The 24,673-nt window shown below is 53.1% G+C and overlaps 1 protein-coding gene across 3 annotated transcripts in view; it reads left to right on the forward strand.

Annotated features, from left to right (window-relative positions):
• Positions 1-24,673, forward strand: part of EPHB2 (EPH receptor B2) — a gene marked incomplete at both ends in the record, with an annotated part of 166,857 nt that overhangs the window by 124,247 nt on the left and 17,937 nt on the right. For all 3 annotated transcript variants that reach the window (XM_084241989.1, XM_084241990.1, XM_084241991.1), the window contains 3 exons: positions 4,101-4,256; positions 5,603-5,938; positions 17,544-17,668. In XM_084241989.1, coding sequence (XP_084098115.1) covers positions 4,101-4,256; positions 5,603-5,938; positions 17,544-17,668 — 617 coding nt within the window. The remainder of the gene's footprint in view (positions 1-4,100; positions 4,257-5,602; positions 5,939-17,543; positions 17,669-24,673) is intronic.

Raw genomic sequence — 24,673 nt, forward strand, 5'->3', positions numbered from 1 at the left:
GCACGAGAGAGCCGGGGGCAGGCTCCCACAGGCACACACATCAGACTCGCCGGTCCAGGGAGCAGGATGGTGGGAGAGACCAGTATTCTGCACAGGCCCCAGGGCATGTGCAGCCAGGCTGTCCAGAAACTGCAAACAGATGAGAAGTGCTACCAGGTCTGCAGAAGTATCCAGAAGTATCCAGAAGTATCCAGGATGAGTTGTCATCCTAGGGGAAAAACCATGGGGAAAACCCCTGGGGAGGACCAATGAGAAGCAGAGAGGGACCCAAGCAGCCAGGCATCCTTGCTAATGAAAGCGAGGATGACAGGGCTGGCACCAAACCTGGCAGTAGTTGGCCAAGTATTTTCTCACCCCTTTTTCACCCCAACCTGCATTAGGGACGTATTCCACCATTCACCAATAGAGAGAGAGAGCGCGCCTGCTGTGTTCCTACTACTCTACCAGGAGCTAGGGACCCAATGAGAATACAGCAAACCTAGTTCCTCTGCCATCTCTGGCCTCCTCCAGTGCAGGGAAGAGAGAGTGATTTAAACAAGCACCTCAGGCCTGCATGGGGGCTTTGGGAAGACTTCCTGGAAGAGGGGATGTTGGAGCTGAGTCTGAAAGCAGCGTAGCAATTTGCCTGATAAGAAAGAAGAATATTTCTGGTAATGAGGGCAGGACAGACAAAGGACAGAGGCGTGGAGGTTGGTCCAGGTGTGCCGACGGTCATCTGTTTCTTGGAACAGCCTGGTCCGCGGCACAGGTGGGCACCATTTAGAGTTGACTGAGGAACATCAGGCACAGGACAGGAAGGCGTGCGCTGAGGTTGGAGAAACTGCTGGATGAGTCTCTGGGGCTGCGAGGGCTTGGAGGAGTTTGGGGAGCTGTTGTAGATTCGTTTTTAATAGCCACTCTGTTGTGTATAATTCACATACCATACAATTCACTTATTTAAATTGTACGGTCTTTAGTCCATTCACAAAATTGCACTACCATTGCCACAGTCAATTTTAGAACATTTTCTTTAAAAGAAAACCCATTACCCATTAGCATCACTCCCCACCCACTCTGCTCTCCCCAGCCCCTGGCAACCTCTAATATACTTTCTGTCTCCGTGGACGGGCCTGTTCTTGGGCATTTTCACATAAATGCAAGTGCACACCATGTGGTCTTTTGTGAATGGCTTCTTTCACTGAGCACAGTGTTTGCAAGTTATCCATGCGTTAGCGTGTATCAGCACTGTGTTCCTTTTTATGGCTGAATAATATTCCATGGTAGGCCATTGTGGATTTTTATAGGTGGCACAGAGAAGTTCGCACTTTAGAAAGCTGGCTGGAAAGGCGAAGGGAAGGGGAGGTGGGAACTTTTCTGAATGCTTCGGGGGTAGGAGGGTGACGGACACTGCTGAAGAGGGAGGCCTGGTCAGAGTGGCAGAGAAAAGGGATGGAGGATCCTGGCCACCAGGTGGAGAGTGACGCCCCCTCCTGGGACAGAAGAGCAGGTTTTTTGATGCACAGCACAACAGACACAGACACTGCAGATTGCCCAGTGGGAGGGCTGAGGGCTAATCGGGCAGCACACCTAATAAGGGAAGATTCCTGGAGGAGTCCAAGAGGGGGTGACCAGAGAGGACAGCCAGGAAGGCAGCCCAGATGGAGGGGCTGGCACGGCACAGAGGGGAGAGTGGGCAGCCACCCGCCAACCAGGCCCAGGGAGTGGTCGGCAGATGGAAGGGGCGTGCTAAGCTGGGCAGGCTCTCGCCTGTGGGGAGCCAGGAGCATCCTGGTGTCGCAGTCCCAACCCCTTGGCATCTATCACATGGTCTCACCCTCACAGGAGCCCGGTGCCCTTGCTAGAGCCTAAGAAACTGAGGCTCAGGGCAGTTGACTCCCCCACGGCAGCTGGGGCTGCAGCCAGAAAGTCGTGGCTGGACAGTTCAAGATGGGGGAGGGACTGACTGCCCTTCAGCCAGCCAGCGGGGAAGGTTGGTGCCTAAGAGGAAGATGAGAAGGGAGAAGGCAGAAGGACTCAGGTGGCCCTCCCAGATTGGGGAGCTGTCAATCCCGCCCCTCTCTCATGGGCCCCTGACACAGAGAAAGTTCATTCAAGGTGTGGTGGTTGGGGTGGCCTCCAGATGGAGCCCGAACCCTGCCCCTGGAAGCCCCATACTTCGTCATCTTTCTGCTTTCATTCCCCATCTGAAATTAGGGGTGATGACATTGCCTCCGCCATGGCCGGGTGAGGCTTGGGTGAATTAGTATGTGTTAAATCATTAGAATGATGCTGGCCCCACTTTTACACACTGGCATCCTGGCTTCTGTCTATGCAATGGGGGTTGGGTACTCCCAAAGGCTCCTGTCACAGGTCACCATGAAGCCTGGGTGGTGATATCCGGGGCCTTGGCTTCTCTCTCACCTGGGGTCCTTGACATCTGGGGCTGGGGCTGCTTCTTCTCCAGGGTGATTCCCCTTGGGGCCTGATCATGGTGGCATCTGCCAGGGTGGTCATTGATTAGAATGGCTGCCACCTTCCAGGAGTTCCCTCCAAAAAGCTGGGCCCAAGGCGTGCCATGGTCTAGCATTCCAGGGGAAATTATCCTTGGCTTATTAGCTGAGCACCCACAAAACCCTGGAATTGTAACTTGCTGCACCTCCCCCTGCAGTGACCTGGTCCGCGGCAGTAACTGCCACCCATCCCCACCCCAGCCAGACACTTTCCATTACATGAAATCCTTTCCCAAGAACAAACTGCAGGTCAGAGAGGTAGAGTAATTTGTTTGAGGTTGCCCAGTAGAGACTAGAATATTGGAACCAGAAGTAGCTTAATAATGCCAGGAATTGGGCTATGCATTTTTGCCTAAATTAACCAATGTAATCCTCATGACAACTCTAGGAGATATTGTTGTCCCCATTTGACAGATGAGGAAACATCTGTGGCTTGCCCAGATAGCACTGCCAGCATAGGTAGCTGGGATTTGCCAGCCAACCTCACCCTCACCATGGCGATTACCTGCCTTTCTAATTGCATCATCGCCAAAGCCCATGTTCTTTCCATTCAAGCAGGCAGCTTCAAGAAGTCCTTCTAGGGTGTCTGCTCAGTGCCCGTTCTGTGCAAGGCATAGGGGAGTAGCTGTGAATCAGAGATAGCTCCAATCCTGTAGGAGCCAAGAGTATGGACAGGGGCCCTCAGAATGAACAATGATGCCAGGGAAATCAAGTACTCTGAACTCAAGTGATGTCAGCACCAAAGTTGCTGAGGCTGGAGCAGGCTGAGAAATTTGGGAGAGGACAGTTTGCTAAGACTTAGCAAAGAAAATCTTTAAAGACTGTGGCTGGAAAAATTATTTTGGGAAATTACGGTAGCCATTTACATATGAGGAAACTGATGCTCAGAGAGGTGGAGCTGCTTGCAAAACGTCACACAGCACCCAGGCGTGGAATATGGTCCGAGTGAGGGTCACTGGCCTGTGGACGTTTATCTCATCCCAAGGAGAGGCTTGTCCATTGCAAAGCCCTTCCAGTTGACCCTCTTACTTACCCTTTGGATAATTCCCTCCCCCCCATCCCCCTGGGTACTGCCGCAGAGCTGGGATTATAAACCTGGTGAACAGGGGTAGGACCTAGCCCCCAGGGCTCCCAATCTCCAGTCCAAAGTCAGGAGGAAGAACACACACAGGAGTGGTAAAATGTAGGTTCTTTTCTAGAAACTGAGCACTGAGCTGCAGGGCCTAGACCCAAAGAAGGCCAGCAAAGAAGGCCAAAGCCCCTGGGAGAACCCATATTGCTAAATGCCACCAAGTGCCAATGCTACCCTCCTCAGGCTGTCCTCGGTACTGCAGGCTGAGTCACCAGCAGTTGCGCCAGGTGAGGGAGATTGGCCATTCTGGAGCTTTTTGTGCACGGCTAGGGTCTCCGCGGTGGAGCCCGGAGACTTCATGGGCCTGGAGAGGGGGTGCCAAGCAGAGGTGTTGTGTGACTCCTCCATGAGGCTGCGGCCCTTCCTAAGGATCGCTTGGTCCCTCGTGATATTGCGTGGCCCCCCCACGGACCACATGGGTTTTTGTGCCTTGTGACCATCCTGAGTCCTTATCTGGTTTCCCTCATCTTTTCTCCCAGGCTGTCCATCTGGAACCTTCAAGGCCAACCAAGGGGACGAGGCCTGCACCCACTGTCCCATCAACAGCCGGACCACTTCAGAAGGGGCCACCAACTGTGTCTGCCGCAGTGGCTACTACAGAGCAGACCTGGACCCCCTGGACATGCCCTGCACAAGTACGTCCTGGGCCCCGGGAGGGCCGTGCCTGACTGAGTCCAGAGTTCACCTACAGAAAAACCCAGAGCAAAGGTTGGGCGGCTGTCTGGCAAAGGCCAGACTTTCCCAAGCGAGGAGCAGCCAGTTATCTGGTGGGAGGGGAATGGAAAGCCCACTGGCCAAGGACCGTCCTGGGGTGGTCATGTTGCCAACATGCAGAAACCACAGAGCTGGCATCTGGCTTCCTACCCCCTTCTGCTAAGTCATATGGAGGATAAAGTCAAGGTCTTGGTTCACAAAGGAATAGGGGCTGGGAGGCTCAGCATCAGAAGAACCAACACACGTGGTGTCTGGCAGTGTTCTAACCTGGCAGCAGCTGCCAACATCCCAGGCCAAGGTTCTCCGAGAAAGGGCAATGTTACAACCCCCATATCAGACAGGAACGGCATTCAGCTGCAGGTAACAGAGAGCTGATCGCAGTGGCTTAAGCCAGCAAGATTTATTCTCTCATGTAAAAGATGCCTGAAGATAGGCTGTCCTGAGGTAGTATCGTAAATCCATGATGTTCTCTGGGCCCTGGCTCTGCCTTCCGTAGCCTATGATCCCTATCCTTCAGCTCAATGTTGGGCTACTTCATAGCCCAATGTTGCTGCAGAAGTTCAAAAAGAAGGATGGGGACAAAGAGACATCTATCTTCCTTAAAAAAAAAAAAAGAAAAGAAAAGAAAATATTTATTTTTATTTATTTATGCATACAAGAATTAGGGTACAGGCCAGAGGTGCAGGGCGTGAGAGGATTCACCAGAGATAGAGTGGGGAGCAGAACAGGTAAATCAACTGAAATACAATGCTAAGGGGAGCAGCAGGCAAGACAGGAGAGGTCTGCTGTGCCATGTGGTTCAGCTCCCTGGCCAGGGATTGAACTTGGGCTGCAGTGGCTGGCAATAGCTTGATAGCACTGAGACTTAACCTGTGCACCACCAGGGAGGCCCCAATCTATCTTCCTTTTATGAAAAATTCCTACCTAACAACTTCTGCTCTGTGCCAGTGGCCAGCACTTAATCACAGGAGCCTGGGGAATGTAGTCTTGTAGCTAGACATCTGGCCACCCTGAATAAAATTAGGTTCTGTTATATAGAAGGGGAAATTGGTATTGGGTGGGTATAATCCCCAACACCCAAAGAGCACCCCTAGTAACACCGAGGAGGCTGGAGTCTGGAGGATGTCCAGCAGCACGAGTTACAGCCTAGAAACATCTCTGGTGAATAGAGAGGAAGCCCAAGCTGGAGCTAGGGCAGTGGGCACAGCATGGTCTTGGGAAATGTACCCACAGCCCCCACTGACCGACACTCTCCCCCCTCCACCAGCCATCCCCTCTGCGCCCCAGGCAGTGATCTCCAGCGTCAATGAGACCTCGCTCATGCTAGAGTGGACCCCGCCCCGAGACTCAGGGGGCCGTGAGGATCTGGTCTACAATATCATCTGCAAAAGCTGTGGCTCCGGCCGGGGCGCCTGCACCCGCTGTGGGGACAATGTGCAATATGCACCCCGCCAGCTGGGCCTGACAGAGCCCCGCATTTACATCAGCGACCTGTTGGCCCACACCCAGTACACCTTCGAGATCCAAGCCGTGAATGGGGTCACTGACCAGAGCCCCTTCTCGCCTCAGTTCGCCTCTGTGAACATCACCACCAACCAAGCAGGTGAGCGCTTCCAGTGCAGGCCGGGAGGGAGTGCCCCCCACGCTGTGCCAAGTGGGGCCCCTGCCAGCCCTCATTAGACACTCCCTCCCATCTGTGGAGCATTTCCTCTTTTCAAAGGCTGTTCATGTGATCCAGCCACCTGGGAGAGTTAAGTGCTACCTCTCCATTGTAGTGGTATTTGTAATAATTGCTGTCATTTATGTTAAGCGTGTATTTTTGAAGGTAAAAGTGAAGCCATGATAACAGAAAGGTCCCGGGTTCCATGGCTTTGAGAAGACGGAAAAATACGGTCTCACGCACTTGGAAGAGCCCGTGTTGGCGGAGTCACTGATGCACTTGGAGATCCAGGGGCCCAGGCTCCTTCTGTCCTATGGCCTCACCACTCTCCCTGGGCCTTGTTCTGGGGTCAGTGCCGAGTCACAGGCACTTCTGGACAAGATGCGGGAGGAGCGAGGGACGCAAGGCCCCCGCGTGGTGAGAGAGGCAGAAATGCTCCCCATCACTCTGCAGGTTCCACCGGGGTCTGGCGATGTCACACACCCCCACATCCCTCAGCTTAAACCTCTCACAGCAGACGTGAGAGACAGACGTCAGCAGACATCAAGTCGTGTCCACAAGTACTTCCTTCACTCTAACTCCAGCAAAACTCTCCTCCCTAAGCTCACCTTCCGTAGCCCTTTCTGTGACCCCAGATATGCCCCACCTGCCCTCCCTGCTGCCCTTTATGGCAAAAAACAAAAGTTGCCAAACAACGTGGTCTCATTTCCCACCCCCGTTTCCTCTTCTGTCTACCCGCCTTGGCTTCTGGCCCCTTGTCCCCCACCAAGATTGATGTCCTTAGCATCACCTGGGGCCTCCACGCCTCCAAGTTCAGAAGACACTTCCCGGCCTCCCCTCCCACCCAAAGACTCATGGATTTTCAAGCACTTTATAGTACTGTGGATTGAAAGTTCTGTGGTTGGTGTTGTGAGTCAGTTATTCACTCAACAACCTAGCCAAGCCCCGCTGTAAGCATCATCTGGGACCCTGTCTAAGAAGGGCCTTGGGAGGCCAGGCTCCAGGAGAGAAAGTGAGCGGGCTGCCCAGCCTATCTTCTGATGCTAAGTGGGCCCTGTATAGTAAGTGCTCAGGGGACCCAGAGAAGCAGGTCCAGGAAGGCTTCCTGGAGGAGGTGGAATTTGCCCTGCAGTTTGAAGAACCAGTGGAATCTGAAGGGAGTGAAAGAAAGAAAATTTGAGAGGAAGGAAGGGCATGCACAGGACGTGGAAGGAGAGGGGGAACCAGCCACCTGGCCTCCTGGAGCAGGTGTCTGTGTCCCCACAGAGAAGTGAATCACAAAGCTAGGAAGGATAAAAGTGGGAATCGGCATGGTCCGGTAGTCCGCATTTGGGCCAAGTCCAGGGTGTGTCCATGTGTGATGGGACTCCTGGTGTGAGTGTGTTTGTGAGTGTGTGTGCTTGTGTTGTGTGTGTTCGGGTGACCATGGGTTTGTGGTTGCACGTGTCCAAGGCGTGTGGCTTCTTATTTCCACGTGCACATGGGTATGTGTGAATCTGAGGGGTGGCACACATTTGAACACGAGTTTGTGTCTGAACGTGGCTGCCCTGCCAGTGTGTTTGCCTGAGGAGTGTAGTTTTGTTGGTGAATGTCTGTGGCGTCGCCCAGCCGGGCGGGCATGTGTGAGCATGTGCCGCAGCTCTAGCAGGGCACGGAAGCTTTAGAGGCCGCACAGAATGGGGTCTGGATGGTGCTGCCTTGAGGCAGGCAATCTGAGAGGACCCTCAGAAGCCAGCAGCTGTTGGCGAAGACACCTAACAGATTACAAAGCCCCAGCTGTGAGCTCTACAGCCTGACAAAGCTCCGAGGTGGGGAGCCTAGGTTTCCAACTGGGGTGGAAGAGGGGATCTCTTTTTGCTGGGAGAAGTGAAAAATTCCCTGGGACTCCTGCATCCTTTAGGGAACGCTGAGGCTGGAGCCAGGGTGGACCCCCTCTGGCTGGAGCTGGACCTTTCCAGTGAACAGGGATGGAGCAGAATGGAAATGAGGGGCTTCCATTCTGAGAAGAGGATGTCAGAGGAAGCCCTCAGGATGGGCAACACGCAGTGAGCAACACACACTGGCTCAGGAGCAGGGGCCCTGAGTTTGAATCCCGGCTTTGCCATTCATTTGCCCTTAATGTATTAGTCAGCCATTACTGCAGTAATGCTGCATTACAAACTGACCCCCAAACAGCAGCAAACAGTATTTCCTCCCTCGCTGGCCTGTGTGGGGCAGCTAGGGTTCAGCTCTTCAGCACCAAACTCTCAGTACTGGGCAGGACTCCAGAATGTGGGTTGGGTTCAGTTTTTTCCACATGCTGTCTTATTCTCTTTGAGCTACTAGGCTTAATTCTCTTGTGGTAAGTGGTGGGGCCTTGTGGCCAAGCCAAGCCACACAAATACATGCTACACCTCTGCTGTGGACACTTGTCCACAGAGAATGGGCCCTGCAGAGTTACTTGGCAAAGGGTGCGGGTGCATGAGGGTGTTGGGTGAGGAGGCACTGGGATAACTGATCACTCGTGAAAATCACACCCTCCCTCTGAGCCTCAGTTTCCCCTACCAGATTGTGCATCACAACACAGGTTCCTGGTCCCTGCCCTAGACCTACTGAATCAGAACCCTAGGAGTAGGCCCTGGGAATCTGCATTTCTAATAAATGGCTACAGTGTTTCTAACCATCTGACAAATTGGGAAAGCCCAGTCTAAATTTGTCTAAGCCCTTTCAAGCCCTCAAAGCCCAAAGGATTTCTGGATCATAACCACCTTATTTGACAAGCCTTGTGCTCTCAGAGATGCTCAGTGCCCAGCTCAGGGCTCTGCAGCCACACCCCACCCACACTCCTTCAACCCTCTTTGCCAGATGAGGAAACAGAGGCCCAAAGGTCGGCTCATTTATGCAAAGTCCTAGTACTAAGGGGCCTCAACTCAGACCAAGGACTGTGTGACTTCAGGTCTACACTGGAGAAACCATAGTTCCTGAGGTCCTATGGCCCCGTTGGGAAGATGAGACATGGACAGAGGAGTTGGGAAGGTAAGGGAGATGGTATTCTCCTGGGATGTAGGAAAAGGAAATGTCATTAAGGGCTTCCTGGAGGAGGAGACATTTCAGCTCGGCTTTGAAGAATGGGAAGGCTTCTAATAAGCAGAGATGGAATTATGTAAGGAAGAAGGTATCCCAAGAGAGGAAAGTGAGGAGGCAGGGTAGGGTGGAGGGAGAGCTTTCCTTTCTATTCCTCCTGAGCCCCGGGTTCCTGTGCACATGCTGTTCCCTCTGGCTGGAATGCTTTTCCAACCTCTCTTCCTTCAGACCTTAGCTCAGACTTGTTCACCCACACACAGCATCATGGTGTCCAGTTCCCAGGGCTGAGGATAGAAGCCTTGTGTTGTTGACAATTTCCTTCCTGCCTGTCTCCCCCACCACCTCCCCTCCATGGCGTACATTGGCTCTGAGCTCTCTCACCATGGTTTTCACGGCCTGTGACAGGGGCCCATCACAGTGAACATTTGCAAAGGCCCCAGAGCAGCATGGCGTGCTGTGCATAGACAAGTACGATAAGGCTAGAAAACAAGGTTGCGGACTTGATTTCCTGTCAAATGCTCGCAGTGGACATTTTTAATCAGACCCTAAATTCAATATGTAAATATCTTGCCTTAAAAGGAAAAAGTATTTCCTTGGGACAAGTGCCTGGGCCTTGCTCAGTCTCCTGGCATTCACCCGGGCCAGAGCTGTCTTCTGACTTCATAAAGTCATCGTGACACCTTTGAGCCACACCCCACTGTTCCAGAACGCCTTTCCACCCCACGTTCAAGAGTCCTCTCAGGGCCCCGGAGGAAGGAGGCTGTGCTGGGCTTTGTATCCCCACTTGACGGATGAGGAAACAGGCCTCCTCCAATAGGAAGATGTCAAACACAAACAGGACACCCCCAGAGAGGGCCAGGAGGGAGGATGGTCAGCCACAGGGTAGGCATCGGGGGAGAGACTCAGACCGGGTGTCATGGCAGCAACAGCCATGCAGATCTGAACTTTGCACTTTCAATGGCATGGGGCTCTTCTGAGAACTGTGTCACCCACGTTTTCACCCCAAGCAAGCTCCAAACAGCACACCCCTGTAGGTCCTAAAGTGGTGGCCAGGGTCAGGAAGGGTCTGGGCTTTGGAATCAAGCAAACAGACCTGGCTCTGGGCTGAGCCAGGCTGCTCATGGCACCAGCCCTGGGCATATCCCTTCGCCTGCATCCTGCACCCATGGCTATCACCCCCTCCTGGCAGGACACTGTGAGCTTCAGCTCATGTTCTCAAACTGCTTCACAGGCGACCCAGATCAGGCAGGTGCTCAAATAGCAGAGATCATTCTATATTCACTCTAATCATCATAATGGCTCACATTCATCAAGTGCTTACTATGTGCCAGACACCAGCCCATATCGGTAATAATGAATTTTTACAACAATGCTGGGAGGTAGGTCCTAGTAGACTCCTGTCTTTAGGTAAAGAAATGAGGCAGTAAGTCAAGTGAGTTGCCCGTGGTCACCAGGCAGCCTGCATAATTACGCCGCTGCATCCGCTGCATCCCTGTATTGGCTGAACCCCTGACTTCTGCAGAGGAGGGGCAGACTGTACCCCTGGACCTGCCTGCCCCCACAGCCTGCTGGGTGGACACAGCCTTGGGCCACCCATACTGAACAGTAGACTAACCTGTTAGGAAGTTTCCCCCATCATCATGTCCTAGTGGGTCACATGGGGGAAAGGCAACTCTGTGTCAAACCAGGTCTGACGCAACTGGCTGTCATCCAGCAGGGGCCTGTCCAAGCTATGTGACCTGCCTTCCCTGAGCCCCAGTGTCCTCACCTCTAGTCATACCAGCTTTACCCCGGGGGTTTCCTGATGAGCCATCCTGTGGACAGAGGCATGGAGGTGAACAATACGTGGCAGCCAGACCTAAAATGAAATCTAAAGATGTATTAGTTTCCTATTGCCGCTATAACAAAATACCTCGACAACTACAACTGACATACAGTTCTCCTACAGTTAGCTCAATGGTCGGAAGTCTCATCTGGGTCTCATCAAGATGTCAGCAGGCTGTGTCATTTCTGATGCCCTCGGGGATTTTCCATTTCCTTGCTCATTGGGATGTCAGCAGAATTCACCGCCATGTGAATTCCCTGCTAGTTTCTTTGCTGACAGTCAGCTAGGAGCTGCCCTGGGCTCCAAGAGGCCTCTCTCTGGTTCCTACACCTGCCCCCTGCATGTCAGAAGCTGCAACAGAGCAGCATGGTGTCCTCCTCACACACCAGCTCTCTGTTTTCTGACTCCCAGCTGGGAAAAGGCTCCCCTCTTCTAAGGATTCAAGTGATTAGATTGGGCCTACCTGGATAATCCGGGATAATCTCCCCATCTCAGGGGGCAAAACTTTAATCACATCTGCAAAGTCCCTCGCAATGGAAGGTAACATATTCACAGATTCTGGGGATTAGGACCTGGACATCTTTGGGGCCCATTATTCTGCCTATCCCAGAAGGTAACTTAAGTTACATTAAAACATGTCAGCATTGGCAGGGGCCTTGGAGTTCACCCAGTATAAACACTTCCTTTTATAGAACAGAAAACTGAGGCCCAGAGATGTTCTAAGATTGTACAGCAGCAGGCCCTCAGCAGAGCCAGTGTCTGCCAGCTGTCACGGCCTCTGTCCACGACACCACTTCCACATGGCTTTCTCGTGAATAGACTTTCAACTTTCCAAAGCCCTTTCTGCCAGCCGTGTTCTCCTCTGATCCTCCCGCCCTCCTGTGGGGTGGGCACGCAGTGGCTCAGTCTCTAGAACTGACATGAGCATGTACTCACCTGCTCCTCTCCCTGGGGGCAGGATCAGAGAGATGGGCCCAGAGAGCCCCCGGGGAGGCCCATGTCTGGGGAAACGAAGAGAGAGTGAGAGGGCACATTCTCCCTGGGTGGAGCCCTCTGCACACACGTCCTCTTTGATCCTCCCAAGAATTCTGCAGAGCAGGCAGGTATTGCCAGCCTCGTATCAGATAAGAAGTACTTATCTCGCACACCAAGTCTCTGGGTCTCCCGGGCCATTATTCTGGTCTTGGCAGGGAGCGTTCCTATGTTTGAGAACCATCTCCTCTGGCCACTCGGCAGCTCTTTGGCTTCTTTCAGGGCTTTATTGTGTGTTTGGAGGTGACTGCTGCCTTCTAGGTAGGAGGGGGCCTGGCCGAACAAATAAGCGGTTTTTCAAGCCTCTGCTTACACCATGTTTACTGGTATCCCACTGGTCAATGCATGTCACATGACCAAGCCCAGTATCAGAGAGAGGGGGGACTACCGAAATTACAGGGCAAAGGATATAGATAGAAGTAAATGATTAATATAAAATCAGTCTATTAGAGTGGTTTAGACAAAATATAGGTTTATTTTTCTTCTTTGTAAAGGATGTCAGGAGATAGAGGTTAAAGCAAATTCATGGAATCATCAGAGATCTAGGTTCCCCAGCACAAAGCTACTTCCTCATGGGCCAAAATAGCTGCAAGAGCTCCAACTATCACCTGTGTGTCCCAGGCAGTTGTATGGAAGCAGGAGAGTGCAAAAGGTGGGGCCTTTTCTTTAAAGGAGACTTCCTAGAAGTCCCACCAATACTTCAACTTATATTTCACTGCAAGCTCATTGTCACATGGCCACTAACTACCAGAGAGTTTAGGGAAATGTTGTATTTTATTTGGGCACCACTGCCTAGCCAAGACCCAGGATTTTACTAAGTTGAGAATGAAAGAAAGGACGTATTTGGAAGACAGATGAGGAACCTGATCTCAGAAAGGGGGAACTTACTGAGGCAACACACAGAGTTGCCTGGACATAAGAGAGCTGGGAGCCGAGCCCATTCTTCCTTCCACCACCATCACCGCCACCATTCAAGAGCCTTTGCTGAGCGCTTCCCTGCTCACCATGCTATTTGAGAACCTGAGCGACCCAGATATCTCCACATGGCTGATGGCCCCTGGCCCCTAGGCCAAGTGCTATGCTAAGTGCTTTACATGCAGGCCTTCACTTAACCTCCCAACATCCTTGCCTTTGTCCCTTTTCTACAGGGGGGAAACTGAGGCACAGAGAGGTGAAGTAGGTCTCCTTGGTCACCTGATTCAAGGTCCAGGCTCTTACCACCTTGCTAGTGCAGGCTCAGGGGAAGGACCTGGTCCCCCGGGCAACCACAGATGAGATGGGAAGTGGGTGATGGAATGTGTCCACAGCACCAAGTGCAGGGCCTGGCCTACTCACACCTGCTTGTGGACAGGGCCAGGTAACCAGGAGAAAAACTAACCCCAGCTTAGTGTCAGGTAAGCCTGGGCCCAACCCTATCGCTGCCGCCAAGAGCTGATGCCCCCTACGCAAGAGACTTGACCTGACCCTCACTTCCCACATCTGTAAAATAGACTTTTGACCCTGTTTCCACCTGATTGTGTGGCACCCAATAGGTGCTGCTAATCTTATGCTGAATGAGGAATGAATGAGCAGATGAGCAGTTGACTGCCACCCCAGAGGGGAGCTTTTTTTAGGTTCAAGGGGGAAAAAATAGCATTCCTGGGCTTCGGTAGTTTTGGGTATTTTCTTTCCAAACTACTTATGTTCCACAGATCACTAACTAGTTCCAAAAGACATTAATGACAATTATATGAAAAGGGGTTCTAAGGCCAAATGAGATTGAGCCTGCCAAGTTAAAGCACGGTAACCGCCTTTCTCCCCTGCAGGACTTCTCAGGGCCTTGAATAATTAGCTCTTGGTCTCTGCTTCAACTTTGTGACGCCACCCCCACACCAGTTCTCAGCTTTTCCTTTTTCCTGTCCACACCACTGTCAGAAGGGCCTGGAGCTATCAGAAAGAAACAAGACCCATTTTCTGGAAGAGTTTTATTGGTGGAAATTCTGTTATGAGAGTTATGATTGATCGAGTCACCCAGCACTGCAGTTGGATCATTAGGAGTGAACTGCACCGCTGCAGGTTTAAGAGAAGAATGCTCCAAACAGCTCCCCTGTTGTCAGCTGGAAATTCTGAGTCCTGTCACAGGTGAAGCGTCCCCGCCACGGGCGCCGGAGAACAAGCTTGTTGTAATAGACAACTGTCGCGGTATTGTAGAGTGGCGGGTGGACCAGGCCCGTGTTACAGCAGCAGGTCTAGCACAGCTTGGGGTCTGCAGGAGCAGGGAGGATCATTCTCAGCAACCTCTGCTGCCTCCCCCGGCTACTGCTGACAGCCACTGCTCCAGGGTCCAGCCCCCAAGGCCAGGGCCTCCACCAGCTTCTTAAAGGGGGTAGTAAAGGTAAGGGCCCGTCTTCCTCCCTTCCTCCAACAAAGACTGAGTGCCTATGCTGAGCCACACACTGTTCCAAGCACTAGTGATAAAAAACTGAACAAGAGAGACGAGGTCCCTCCTGCAGATAGTGTTAGCACTATAAAGAAAAGAAAGAGGGCATCCAGTGGCCAGTGAGTAGAGGGGAGGGCTGGTCAGGGTGGGGTGGAGGGGGCCCTCCGAGGAGGCAGCAATTTGGCTGAGACCCTGAAGAAGAGAAGCTGGCCACAGAAGGTCTGTGGGAAGAGGTTTCAGGCAGGAACCAGGAACATGGGGCCAAAGTCCTGAGGAAGGATTGACCTCAGTGTGACGGGAACAGAAAGGCAGCCAGTTTAGGTGGCTCTTGGGAGCGAGGGATGAGGGAGGTGGCAGGCTCCAGGCAGCAGCCGCAGAGCAGGTCAGGTGGGCTTTATCCCAGTGCGGTGCGGGTGGGGAGCGATGGGGGACTGTGAACAGGAGGGGAGACATCAGAGGCAGCGGGAACTGAAAACCTGGGGCTTGGCTGGGGTCCCGGACTGCCCAATGCCCAGCGATCCTCCCCGCTCCCTTTAAGCTCTCGGGATCTTCTGTCTGGGGAAAGGGTGAAAGCTCAGTGTAGGCATCTCCTTCCTTCCTCCAAGCTCAGGGATGTGGGGGCGAAGCTGAAACCCAAATCCATACCCTTTCAGGAGCCAGGGTCACAGGCCTCCTGACTTCCTGCCTAGTCCCAGAAGACCCTTCGAGTCCCCTGAGTTCAACCCCTTCAAGCCCTTAGGGGGAAATAGAGGGCACAGAGGGAAGGCTCTTTGCCCACATCGCTAAGGAAAGGACTGGACACTTCCCCAGGGCTCACCAGGGGCCGCAGGGCCCCTGACCACCTGCTCCAGCCAAGCAGGCCTGCCCCGCTGGCCTCCCCCTTCCCCTCTTGGCCGTAAGCCTCTTTTGTGCTTGTTCCCTGGAGCTCCATCTCCTTGCAGGGGTCACGGGGCACCACTGACCCCATCCCCCTGCCTGCATGCCCAACTGGTAATTGAAAATACCAGAATTCCCTAAAGACCAACTTAGAGGGAAACCTGACACCCCGGGGTGGGCGGCCGGCGGCAGGAGGGATGGGAGAACATCCAGCTGTTCCCTTTTCTCTGCCGTTAATCCTCCTGGATTCCAGGAGAAAGGCCAGCCCAGCTTGGCCCCCTCCTGCCCGCCTTGATCATCTTCCCAGCAAATGCCGCCTCCTTGCCACGCCCAGGGTTACGGGGCTTATGGGATCAGAGCCGGGTTAGCTGCCTGTAACCCAAGCCTGCCAGCTAAGCCCACCAGGCCCAGACCCCCATGGCCGTGTGGGACCTGCCTCCACCAACAGCTGAGCTCCCGGAGCCAGGGCGGGCCGGTGGGCAGTGGGAGAGGTGAGTCAGCAGAGCTCGGTGGAGGTGGCCTTGCAGCCACGGGATGGGAGCTGGACCAGGATGTCCTCAGAGGTCCTCTGTGCCCACTGGTTTCCAGACCTCCTTGGCCAGCCTCTATCAGTCACAGCCAGTGGAGGGGAAAGGATAAGTTGACCTGGGCGGACCTAGGTTCCATCGCCAGGCCCAATGCTTGCCAACCATGATTTTGAGCAAGTTACTTCATACCTCCATGCCTCTGTTTCGTCCTCTAGAAAATGGGTATAGTATCACCAGCCTCACAGGGTTGGTGTTCATGTTGAGAAGAGTTGGCTCATGCAAAGCATTTGGGAAAGCGCCGAGAGTAGAAGAAACAAGAAAGTTCCGGACCAGGAGGATCAAGTCAGTGGTTCTATCAGTTGTTAGTACAATCCTCAGAGCCCTTGGGGTAGCTTCATGCCCCCAGGCATGGGTGGCGCACCTAGATCTGTGTGGCCTTAGACCAAGCACTTCACCCTGATTCTCAGCTTCTCATGTAGAATGGGCCCAAGGAAGTCCGCTTCACGGGTCATTGTTAGGATTAGATGCAGGTCAAGGGCGTAGCCCGGTGCCCAGTGCACGGTGCTCAATGCAGTGGTCAGTGGGGGCCTCCTCCAGAACGGGCTCTCTTGACACCCTAGGAAGGAACGAGGAAGACAGACTCTGGAGGAAACTAAAGAGGAAACCGCGGGGAGCTGGATCCCCTGACTTCCCAAGAGGCCTGTTGCCCCTGCCCAGTCATGCTCATGTCCAGGGGTCAGAGCTCCTGCCAAATGGGATTTGGTGTGGAGCAGGGTCAGCCTCAGGCTACAGGCACCCCTGGGTTAGCTGAGACAGCGTCTGCTTGTCCCAGACCTCTATCTATTGCCAAAATATTTCATCACCCCAGAAGAAAACCTCAACCTATCACTCCCAGCTTCTGACAACCACCAGTCTGCTGTCTGGATTCACCTATGCTGAGTATTTCCTACAAACGGGATCATATCATATGTGACCTTCATGTCTTTCACTGATCGTGTTTTTGAGCTTTTTCCACACTGTGGTATATGTCAGTTCTTGTTCCTCTATGATCATGTTCTAGATACTGTCCTACTGTGCGCAGCTCGCAACTTGTTCATCCATTCACCCACTCGTGGGCACTAGGGTTGCTCCCATCTTTTGACTGTCGTGAATGGTGCCCCTGTACAAGCATTTGTTTGACTGTACAAGCATTTGTTTGACTCCCTCTCTTCAGTTTTGGGGTACATAATCCTGGGTCACATGGTAAAGCCATGTTTAACTTTTTAAGGCACCCCCCAACTGTTTTCCACAGTAGCAGTAGATTTATTTTTGTATGTGAATTTGGGGGAGGTCAGCTTCATTCACTGCTATTCCCAGGCACATAACGGGCACTCAATGCGAGTTTGTTGAAGGAATTAAAGAATCTTCCACCTTCTCTGCGTCCCTCTCCCGGTCCCTCTCCCAAAGCCCCATCACATCAGAATATGCCCTAGTCTGGTAGGCTGTAGGAGAAAGGACACTTTGTCCACCCCACTCGCGGCCAGGCCAGAGAAGGGGCCAGTGCCTCTCTCTCCACTTGAAGTGACTTGAGCTTCCCCAGGGCTGGAGGGTTCGTGTCTATAATCTCAAGATGCCCTTGAAAGGAGCATCTTCGTGGCCCTACACCCATCCCTCCACCTCCTGTCAGTTTTCAGGCTGCTGTGTGTCCTCGGCCAAATGGCTTCCCTCTCTGGCCCCACAGCTCTCTGTCTGGGCACCTCCGAGATCAACCTGAAAGCTGTACCCTCCTGTGCCTGCCCAACCCCTGACCTCTCACCTCTCTTCCAGCCCCATCAGCCGTGTCCATCATGCACCAGGTGAGCCGCACTGTGGACAGCATCACCCTGTCATGGTCGCAGCCTGACCAGCCCAACGGCGTCATCCTGGACTACGAGCTTCAGTACTATGAGAAGGTACCTCTGCTCGCGGGAGTGTGTCAGCCCCACCCCCAGCTCCTGAAGTTCCCTCCTTGGCTGGGGCCTGGGGTTCTGCCATCCTGTAAGAGGAAACACGCCAGTGCCGCTGAAAGAGCACCGGCTGCAGAGTCAGGCTCTCCTGCCAGCTCAGCTTTTCCCGCTGTGAGATCTCCGGCAGGTGTCTTGACCTCTCTGAGCCTTGCTTTTTAGTCTGGGGGATCAGCTCAGCGTCTTGTTAAAATAAAGCAGCCCTTTCCTCATCAAGACCCCTTCATCTTGACTTTAGTGGGCCTGATGTTCTGAAACAACTGGATTTATAAGTAATAAGTAGTCCTCCACCCTTTCTGAAGCAAAGATCTGAAAGTGCCCAAGAGTATCTGTGCAGGCAAAAGAGGGGATCTTCCTCTTCCATTCTGGCTCAGACCCAGTTTTCATTTGCCCACATGTCCAGTGCATGGCGAGAGGATGAGTTTTTGAGTTATTAAATCACACCCTTTGACCCCCACGGAGGACCTCTAGGACATAGGGACCCTGGGCTGGAAGTCACTGGTGTGGAAGAAGGAAGACCGAGCCAGGAGTGAGAAGCCAGACGTGCAAATCCCAGCTCCATCCCTCACCAGCTGTGTGACCTTGGGCAGGCATCTTGGTCTCTCCAAGCCTCAGTTTCCACCTGTGTGGGGATTGTGGGATCCATAAGAAAGGCAGGCACAGCCCCAGCATGCTGCCTGGCCCCCAGCAGCCTCCCCTGCCTGCCTCTTCTGCCTGCCTGCCTGCACCGTGTAAGCTCAATACGTCTGGCTGCGGGGCCGCGCAGGAGCTGAGGGTGGGGGGAGCAGCCGAGCAGCTGGACATCAGGAACCCAGGAAACACTTTTGACTGGTGACTTTTCTTACCTGCTCCCTGGGGCACCAAACAGCTGCACAGAGACTGCCAGGGCCCCTGGGGAAGATGTCGCTGGGCTGCCATTCACGCTAAAGTGTAAATAACTGTAGGAAGGACTTCTGCAGCGGGCGGGCCCAGTGGGACTGGGGAGTGGTGGGAGAGGCTCTCCCCAAGGACTGAGACAACTAGTCCTGCTGGAGCCCCACTTTCTGAGACCCAGCTTGGGCTTCTAACTGCTGGAGCAGCCCAACTCTGGGAACCTCAGGGGCTCCACAAACACCACCCAGATAGTTTTGTGTGCTTGAGACCCCTCCTCAAAGCATTGCATTCGAGAAGCCATGGACCATGTCTGTCCTGTACACCGCCTTCTCCCCAGTGCCCTGGGTCCCCTGCCAAGGATAAATACTGGGTGAATGAATAATGCTCCTTGGTGCCTTGTGCCACCGCAGACCTCATAGGAGGCCGCTGCACAGCCCTGGTCTTCATGTCTCCGGTCCCTTCTGCCCTCCCCTCATCTCTGCCAGTCAGCCTCTGCAGGGTCCCCCCCAGATCTCCCTCTGCTGGGAGTGGACATCTTCTTGCCCTGCACTGACCCTAGCTGGCATCTCTAGCTGGCATGGGAGCTGGTGTCTCCTCCAGTAGGCTGTGAATGAGGAGTGAGGGAATTTTGTGAATGAGAGAGAGAGAAGCAATAGGACAGGGGCTATGAACAAAAAGGGGGGCTGTGAATGAAAAAGAGGGCTGGATGGAAGGCTGGATGCCTAGATGGAGAGGTGAGTGAATTATGTCCTCACCTGTACCTGCTCAGCAATGATTCATCCCTTCGAATCCCACTGAAGTATCACCTCCTTAGGGAAGCCCTCCCTCACTGCCCCGACCAGCGCAGGCCCTGTTGGAAGCCTCCTCCTTGCGCCTCACCTTTCTCCTTAGCACTGATCACAATTGTCTTAGCAAAGTGAGTCATTAGGTATTTACACTCCACATGGAGCTAGATGCTAAGACCTTGCCTTATTTCTCCCGTGTCCCCAGCCTGGCCCACCGTAGTTGCTCAAGAGGAGTTTTCTGGAGCAGGGATGTGAGGGTAGCAGTGCCAGCCTTCGAGGGCCCCAGAGAGCTGGGCATCCCTGGTATCCACGCTGACCTCTGTGGGCCCAGGAAGACCCAGGCCCTGCAGCCTGGTAGAAGCTGCATTTCCACTCCCTCTGGCAGGAACAGCACTCAGAATTCAAAAAGGAAAAAAAAAAAAAAAAAGCCTAATTAAGAAGCTTTATGATTAAATGAAACTGGAAGTGTTGGTCCCCGAAGACAGGAGCGGAAATGAGGAATCCGGCGCGGGTCCTGCCCACGACCCACTTCCTACCAAGATGGGAGGGGCCGGAGGGGCCGGCAGGGATGGAACCAGGAGGCATCTTGTCCTACTTTCTGCCGCTGCCCAGGCATCCCCAGGCCGCTGCCGGGGGCAGGACCCGCAGGCCCAGGGCAGCCGTGGTCACCACCTGCTCACACTTCGTGGGCGCTCCCCATGCAGGTGCCCCCTCCATCATCTCATTCATCCTCACACAGTGCCTGTCACCCCAGCAGGGAGACTGAGGCACAGAGACTGTTGCTGAGGAGCAGAGCAAGGATTTGGACCTGTGTTGTTGTGTTCACCTGCCTACTGCCCCCAGTTTTCTCCCAGACATGCATGAAGAGGTTCGCAGACTAGACACTGATGGGGGGTCTTAGGCACAAATGCAGGAGAGAAGCAAGCCTGAGCTGTGGCTGAGGGGACACATGGCGCCTCTCTGAGGGGCCTGGCACCTGCTAGCAGGGAGATGGACACGGATTCAGTCAATACTCACTGTCACCAACTTTCCAATGGGCCCTGAGCTGGGTACAGGGCATAATGCAGTCAACCAAACGCACCCGCAGGGCTCAGGACTCCACAGTCCAGGGACAAAGACCACGTCAGACACAGCCTAGAGACAAGATGTGACGAAAATCACAGAAGGGCCAGCAAAAGTCCCATGGGGAACCAAGGAGAGGCCCATAATCCTGGCATGGGTGAGGGGACGTCTTCATCCAGGGGGTATTTGAGCTGAGCTTGAAAGATGGTAGGTGCCACCAGTTAGACAAATGATAAAAGCAAGATCATTCCATTTGACAGGCACCGCCTGTGCAAAGACCCTGGGGCAGGAATGTGCTGGCGGCATTCAGGGAAGAGAGAAGGCCAGATGGCAGTAGTGACGTGAACAAGAGAGATCAGCAGGGGGAAAGGGTGGGGAAGGTGACAGGTTGTGATGGCCTCTAAGCCATGGAATCTGGAGTATGATCAAAAGCCATCAGAAGGTTCTGGGATATTGTGATTTGACTCACATTACTTTAAAGGTCCCTGTAGCTTGCTATGTGGAAAACAGGCCACAGGGCTGCCCCAGGGACACAGGTGGACCCTGTGCTAGTCTCTCAGGGGACACCCGTAAGGCATGGAATAGGGGGCTGGTGGGGGGGGTGATGAGAAGTCAGCTGATTCAGACAGTATTTTGCAAGTCGGGGGACCAAGGAGTATGAAAGAAGACTCCTGTGGGGGTGGGGTGCCTTTTCCTGGGGCAGCTGTGGGTTTGATTTGCAGGTATAGGTGTGGGGCTTGCTGGGGGTGGGGGGAGGTGGAGCTGTAACGACACAGGGGAGTGTGCTGAGAGGAAGCAGAGGCGGAAGGAGAGGATCCAGGGGAATGGCAAGATTTTAGGAGAGAAAGAAAAGAGTTGATGAAAGAGTTGGAGGAGATGCCAGCAGAGGGGGGAGGAGAACAGGATGGTCCCTGTCCCTGACCTCTCTGGCGAGGCTGTGACATCCCAGCCACCACTTCTGTCTCCCCGAGTCAGCCCCACCGTCGGGAAGTTATTTCTGACAAATCCACAGCCGGCTCTTACCTAACACTTCGGAATCCTCCTGCTGCCTGAGATTGATTTCTTTAATGAATGAACCAGATCTTCCCAGGTAGGGAAGCCAGAGGCGAGGCCTAAGAGGCCTGTCGGGGCCCTACCCCCACCTTCGTTCCCACTCCTTTCCCTCTTTAGAAAGGGCCCTTGGGGAACCCACTCTGTTTGGCCTTTCCCCAGCCCCACTGGGATTTCCCAGCCTGTAGGGAGCCCAGAGCAGACAGCCCCTTTGCTGGAGGGATTCTGGATACCTTTGACGGATGGAGTTAGCCAGACCCGGGCTGGCCGTCTCCACCAACTCTGGTGACCAGGAGGCTGTGACCCCCTTTAGCAGCTGCACCAAAGCACACAGGTTCCTGGTGCCTTTGGCTCCCAAGAGCTTAAGGAGAGTCATTTGTGAGGCCACCTGTGGCAGACGACCCCGTGGGCCACATAGAGGTGTTTATTCAACAGATTTGCATTTGGCAGAAGGGAGGAGAAGGACATTCCAGGCAGAGGAAGGAAGGCTGGGGAGGGAGCGGGGAGCCACGCCCGTCCAGGCTGTGTCCAGGTGTCCCCCCCGTAAATGGAGCAGTGTCACAAGAGAGCTTTGTCACTTTGTGGTCCTCCTGTGTGCTGATAACTGTGACCGCGAGAGCCAGCATCTACCGCTCAAGGCTTCACCCACTTTTCTTACTGAGGCTCCACAACCACCCTGGCAGTCCCTGGTGGGCTGGCCCAGCTCAGAGAGGAGACAGGGTTCAGCAGGCTTAAGAAATGCACCGAGAGCTTCTCTGACCCTTCATCTCTGGGTGAGGACTCATCCCAAGGACAAGAGGATTCACATGAGATTTCTCCCCAGCAGCTGTTGGTGTTAATCCTTATTGAGAGAGGGGAGACAGGAAGGGAGCTGATAGCTCTGGGGCATCTCCAAAGTACCCAGCACTACCTGATCAAATTTTATCTTCATAACAACTCCAACAGGCTGGCATTTATTGTTCCATTTTCTGGAATAGAAAGCAGGGCTCAGAGATGTAAGTGAGGGGTCTTTCCCAAGGTTGCAATGCAAGTGGAAGAACTACGTTTGAAACAGCTTCCAGTCCCTTCCTCTGTCCTGTGCCCTGGTTGGTTCCTTGCTCTCCTCAGGCATCTGTGCTACCAGCAGCTACTTCCCATCTCCCTCTTAACAGTTGGGAACTTGAAACTTACAGCCTCTGTACCGGGGGACCCACCCAATTTGCAGAATCCAGCCCCTTTTCAAGTCCATGCAGATCCCATATTGGATGGTGGCACCTAGTGGCCAAGCCTGGTACTACATACCAGGTTGGAGATTTTAAATCAATTGACATTCATTCATTCTTCATGTAAGCGTCTATTGTGTGTGAGGGAGACAAGATCCCTGCTCTTGGAGAACCTACAGTCCTTAGAGAAGACAGGTGTATATCAGAATAATAGGTGTAGGTGTTTAGAGCAGACACTGAACCTGCAACCTCTAGCTGGGACATTTGGGAAGTCTCCCCAACAGAGGTGCTGCTTGTGCAAAGTCTTTTTTTTTTTTTAAGATTTATTTTTATTTATTTATGCATACAAGAACTGGGGTGTTGGCCATAGATGCAGGGTTTAGAGGATTCACCAGAGACAGAGTGAGGAACAGAACAGGTAGATCTACTAAAATACACTGCTGAGGGGAACAGTGTGTGAGACAGGAGAGGGTGGCTGTGCCACGTGGGTAGCTCCCTGGCCGGGGATCGAACTCATGTTGCAGTGGCTGGTGATAGCTTGATAGTACTGAGCCTTAACCCCTTGCGCTACCAGGGAGGTCCTGGTGCTGAGTCTTAAATGATGAACTGCCAGGCAGATGGGCAACAGCGCTTGCAGGAGTCCAGCATATCTAGGGATGGTACAATTGCCAAATGAAAGACAAAACATCTGGTTCTATCTGAAAACTATTTTTTTTAAGATTTATTTATTTATGCATATAAGAACTGAGGTACAGGCTAGATGTGTGGGGGATGAGAGTATTCACCAGACAGAGTGGGAAACAGAACAGGCAGATTGACTGAAATACACTGCTGAGGGGAGCAGCAGGCGAGTCAGGAGAGGTCTGCTGCTCCATGTGGGTAGCTCCCTAGCCAGGGATTGAATTCATGCTGCAGTGGCTGCAGATAGCTTCATAGGTTGCATCTTAACCCCTTGTGCCACCAGGGAGGCCCTGAAAATGATTTTTAATTTTTTATAAGTATGTCTCAAATCTTGCAAGGGATATACCTACAGTAAAAAAAAAAAATGCATTGTTTATCCAAACTTCAAACTTAATTAAGCATCTTTTGTTTGCTAAATATGGCAGCCCTGCCAGGGAAAAGGGAAGAAATTGGGCGTGACAGGAGAGACTGGAAAAGGACAGATCACAAAGGCTAAGGAGTAGAGCCCGTGCCCTATGCACCCTGGGGAAGGGCTCTGCGTGCAGGACCCTGTGCTTCTTAGAGGAAACAAAACACAGCCCCTCCTTCAGGAGTTCATAATCAAAGGGCTAAATAAACCTGGGTCCAGGGAGAAGAGATGTAGTGGAATCCCCTCTGTGGCACCCACAGCCAGTGGGCCAGAGCTCGGAGGAGGGAGAGTGCATCTGGCTGGGAGGTCATGGAGGCTTTCTGGAGGAGGGGACAGATGATCTGGCTCAGGAAAGAGACTTCCTATCTGCTGCTGCCCTGGGTGTGGGTGGGGGAAGACACTGGCAAGTGAGTCCCTTCTCAAGCCCCTACATCTCAAGCTCTCACCTCTTTGCCTTTATATCTGCTGCTCTTTCTACCAGGAACGCCCTCCCCCTTCTTTGCCTGGGTGACTTGTGTTTGTCCTCTAAGATACCTCTCCAGTTCCCCCAACTGCCCCAGAGAATTTTCCTTGACTTTTACTATTATCCTCACCCAGGCAGGGTCACTCGCTCCCCATTTGTTATGCCTACTCTGCCAGTGTCAGCATTTTATACCTGTTAATTCATTTTCTCCTCTAAACAACCCCTGAGGTAGCTGTTATTATTATCCCCATTTTATAGGTGAAGAAAAGAAAGCAAGGCAACATAAGGAACATGCCCATGATGCCAAAGATGATAAGTAGTAGTCAGGATTTGAACCCAGAAAGTCTGGCTCCCACATGTGGCCCTAACATCTATACTATAATACCCGCAATAACATAGCTCACACCAAACCTAATTACTGCAAGAGCT

Source organism: Talpa europaea (assembly GCF_964194135.1).
Source record: "Talpa europaea genome assembly, chromosome: 9".
In the NCBI taxonomy this organism is placed as follows: domain Eukaryota; kingdom Metazoa; phylum Chordata; class Mammalia; order Eulipotyphla; family Talpidae; genus Talpa; species Talpa europaea.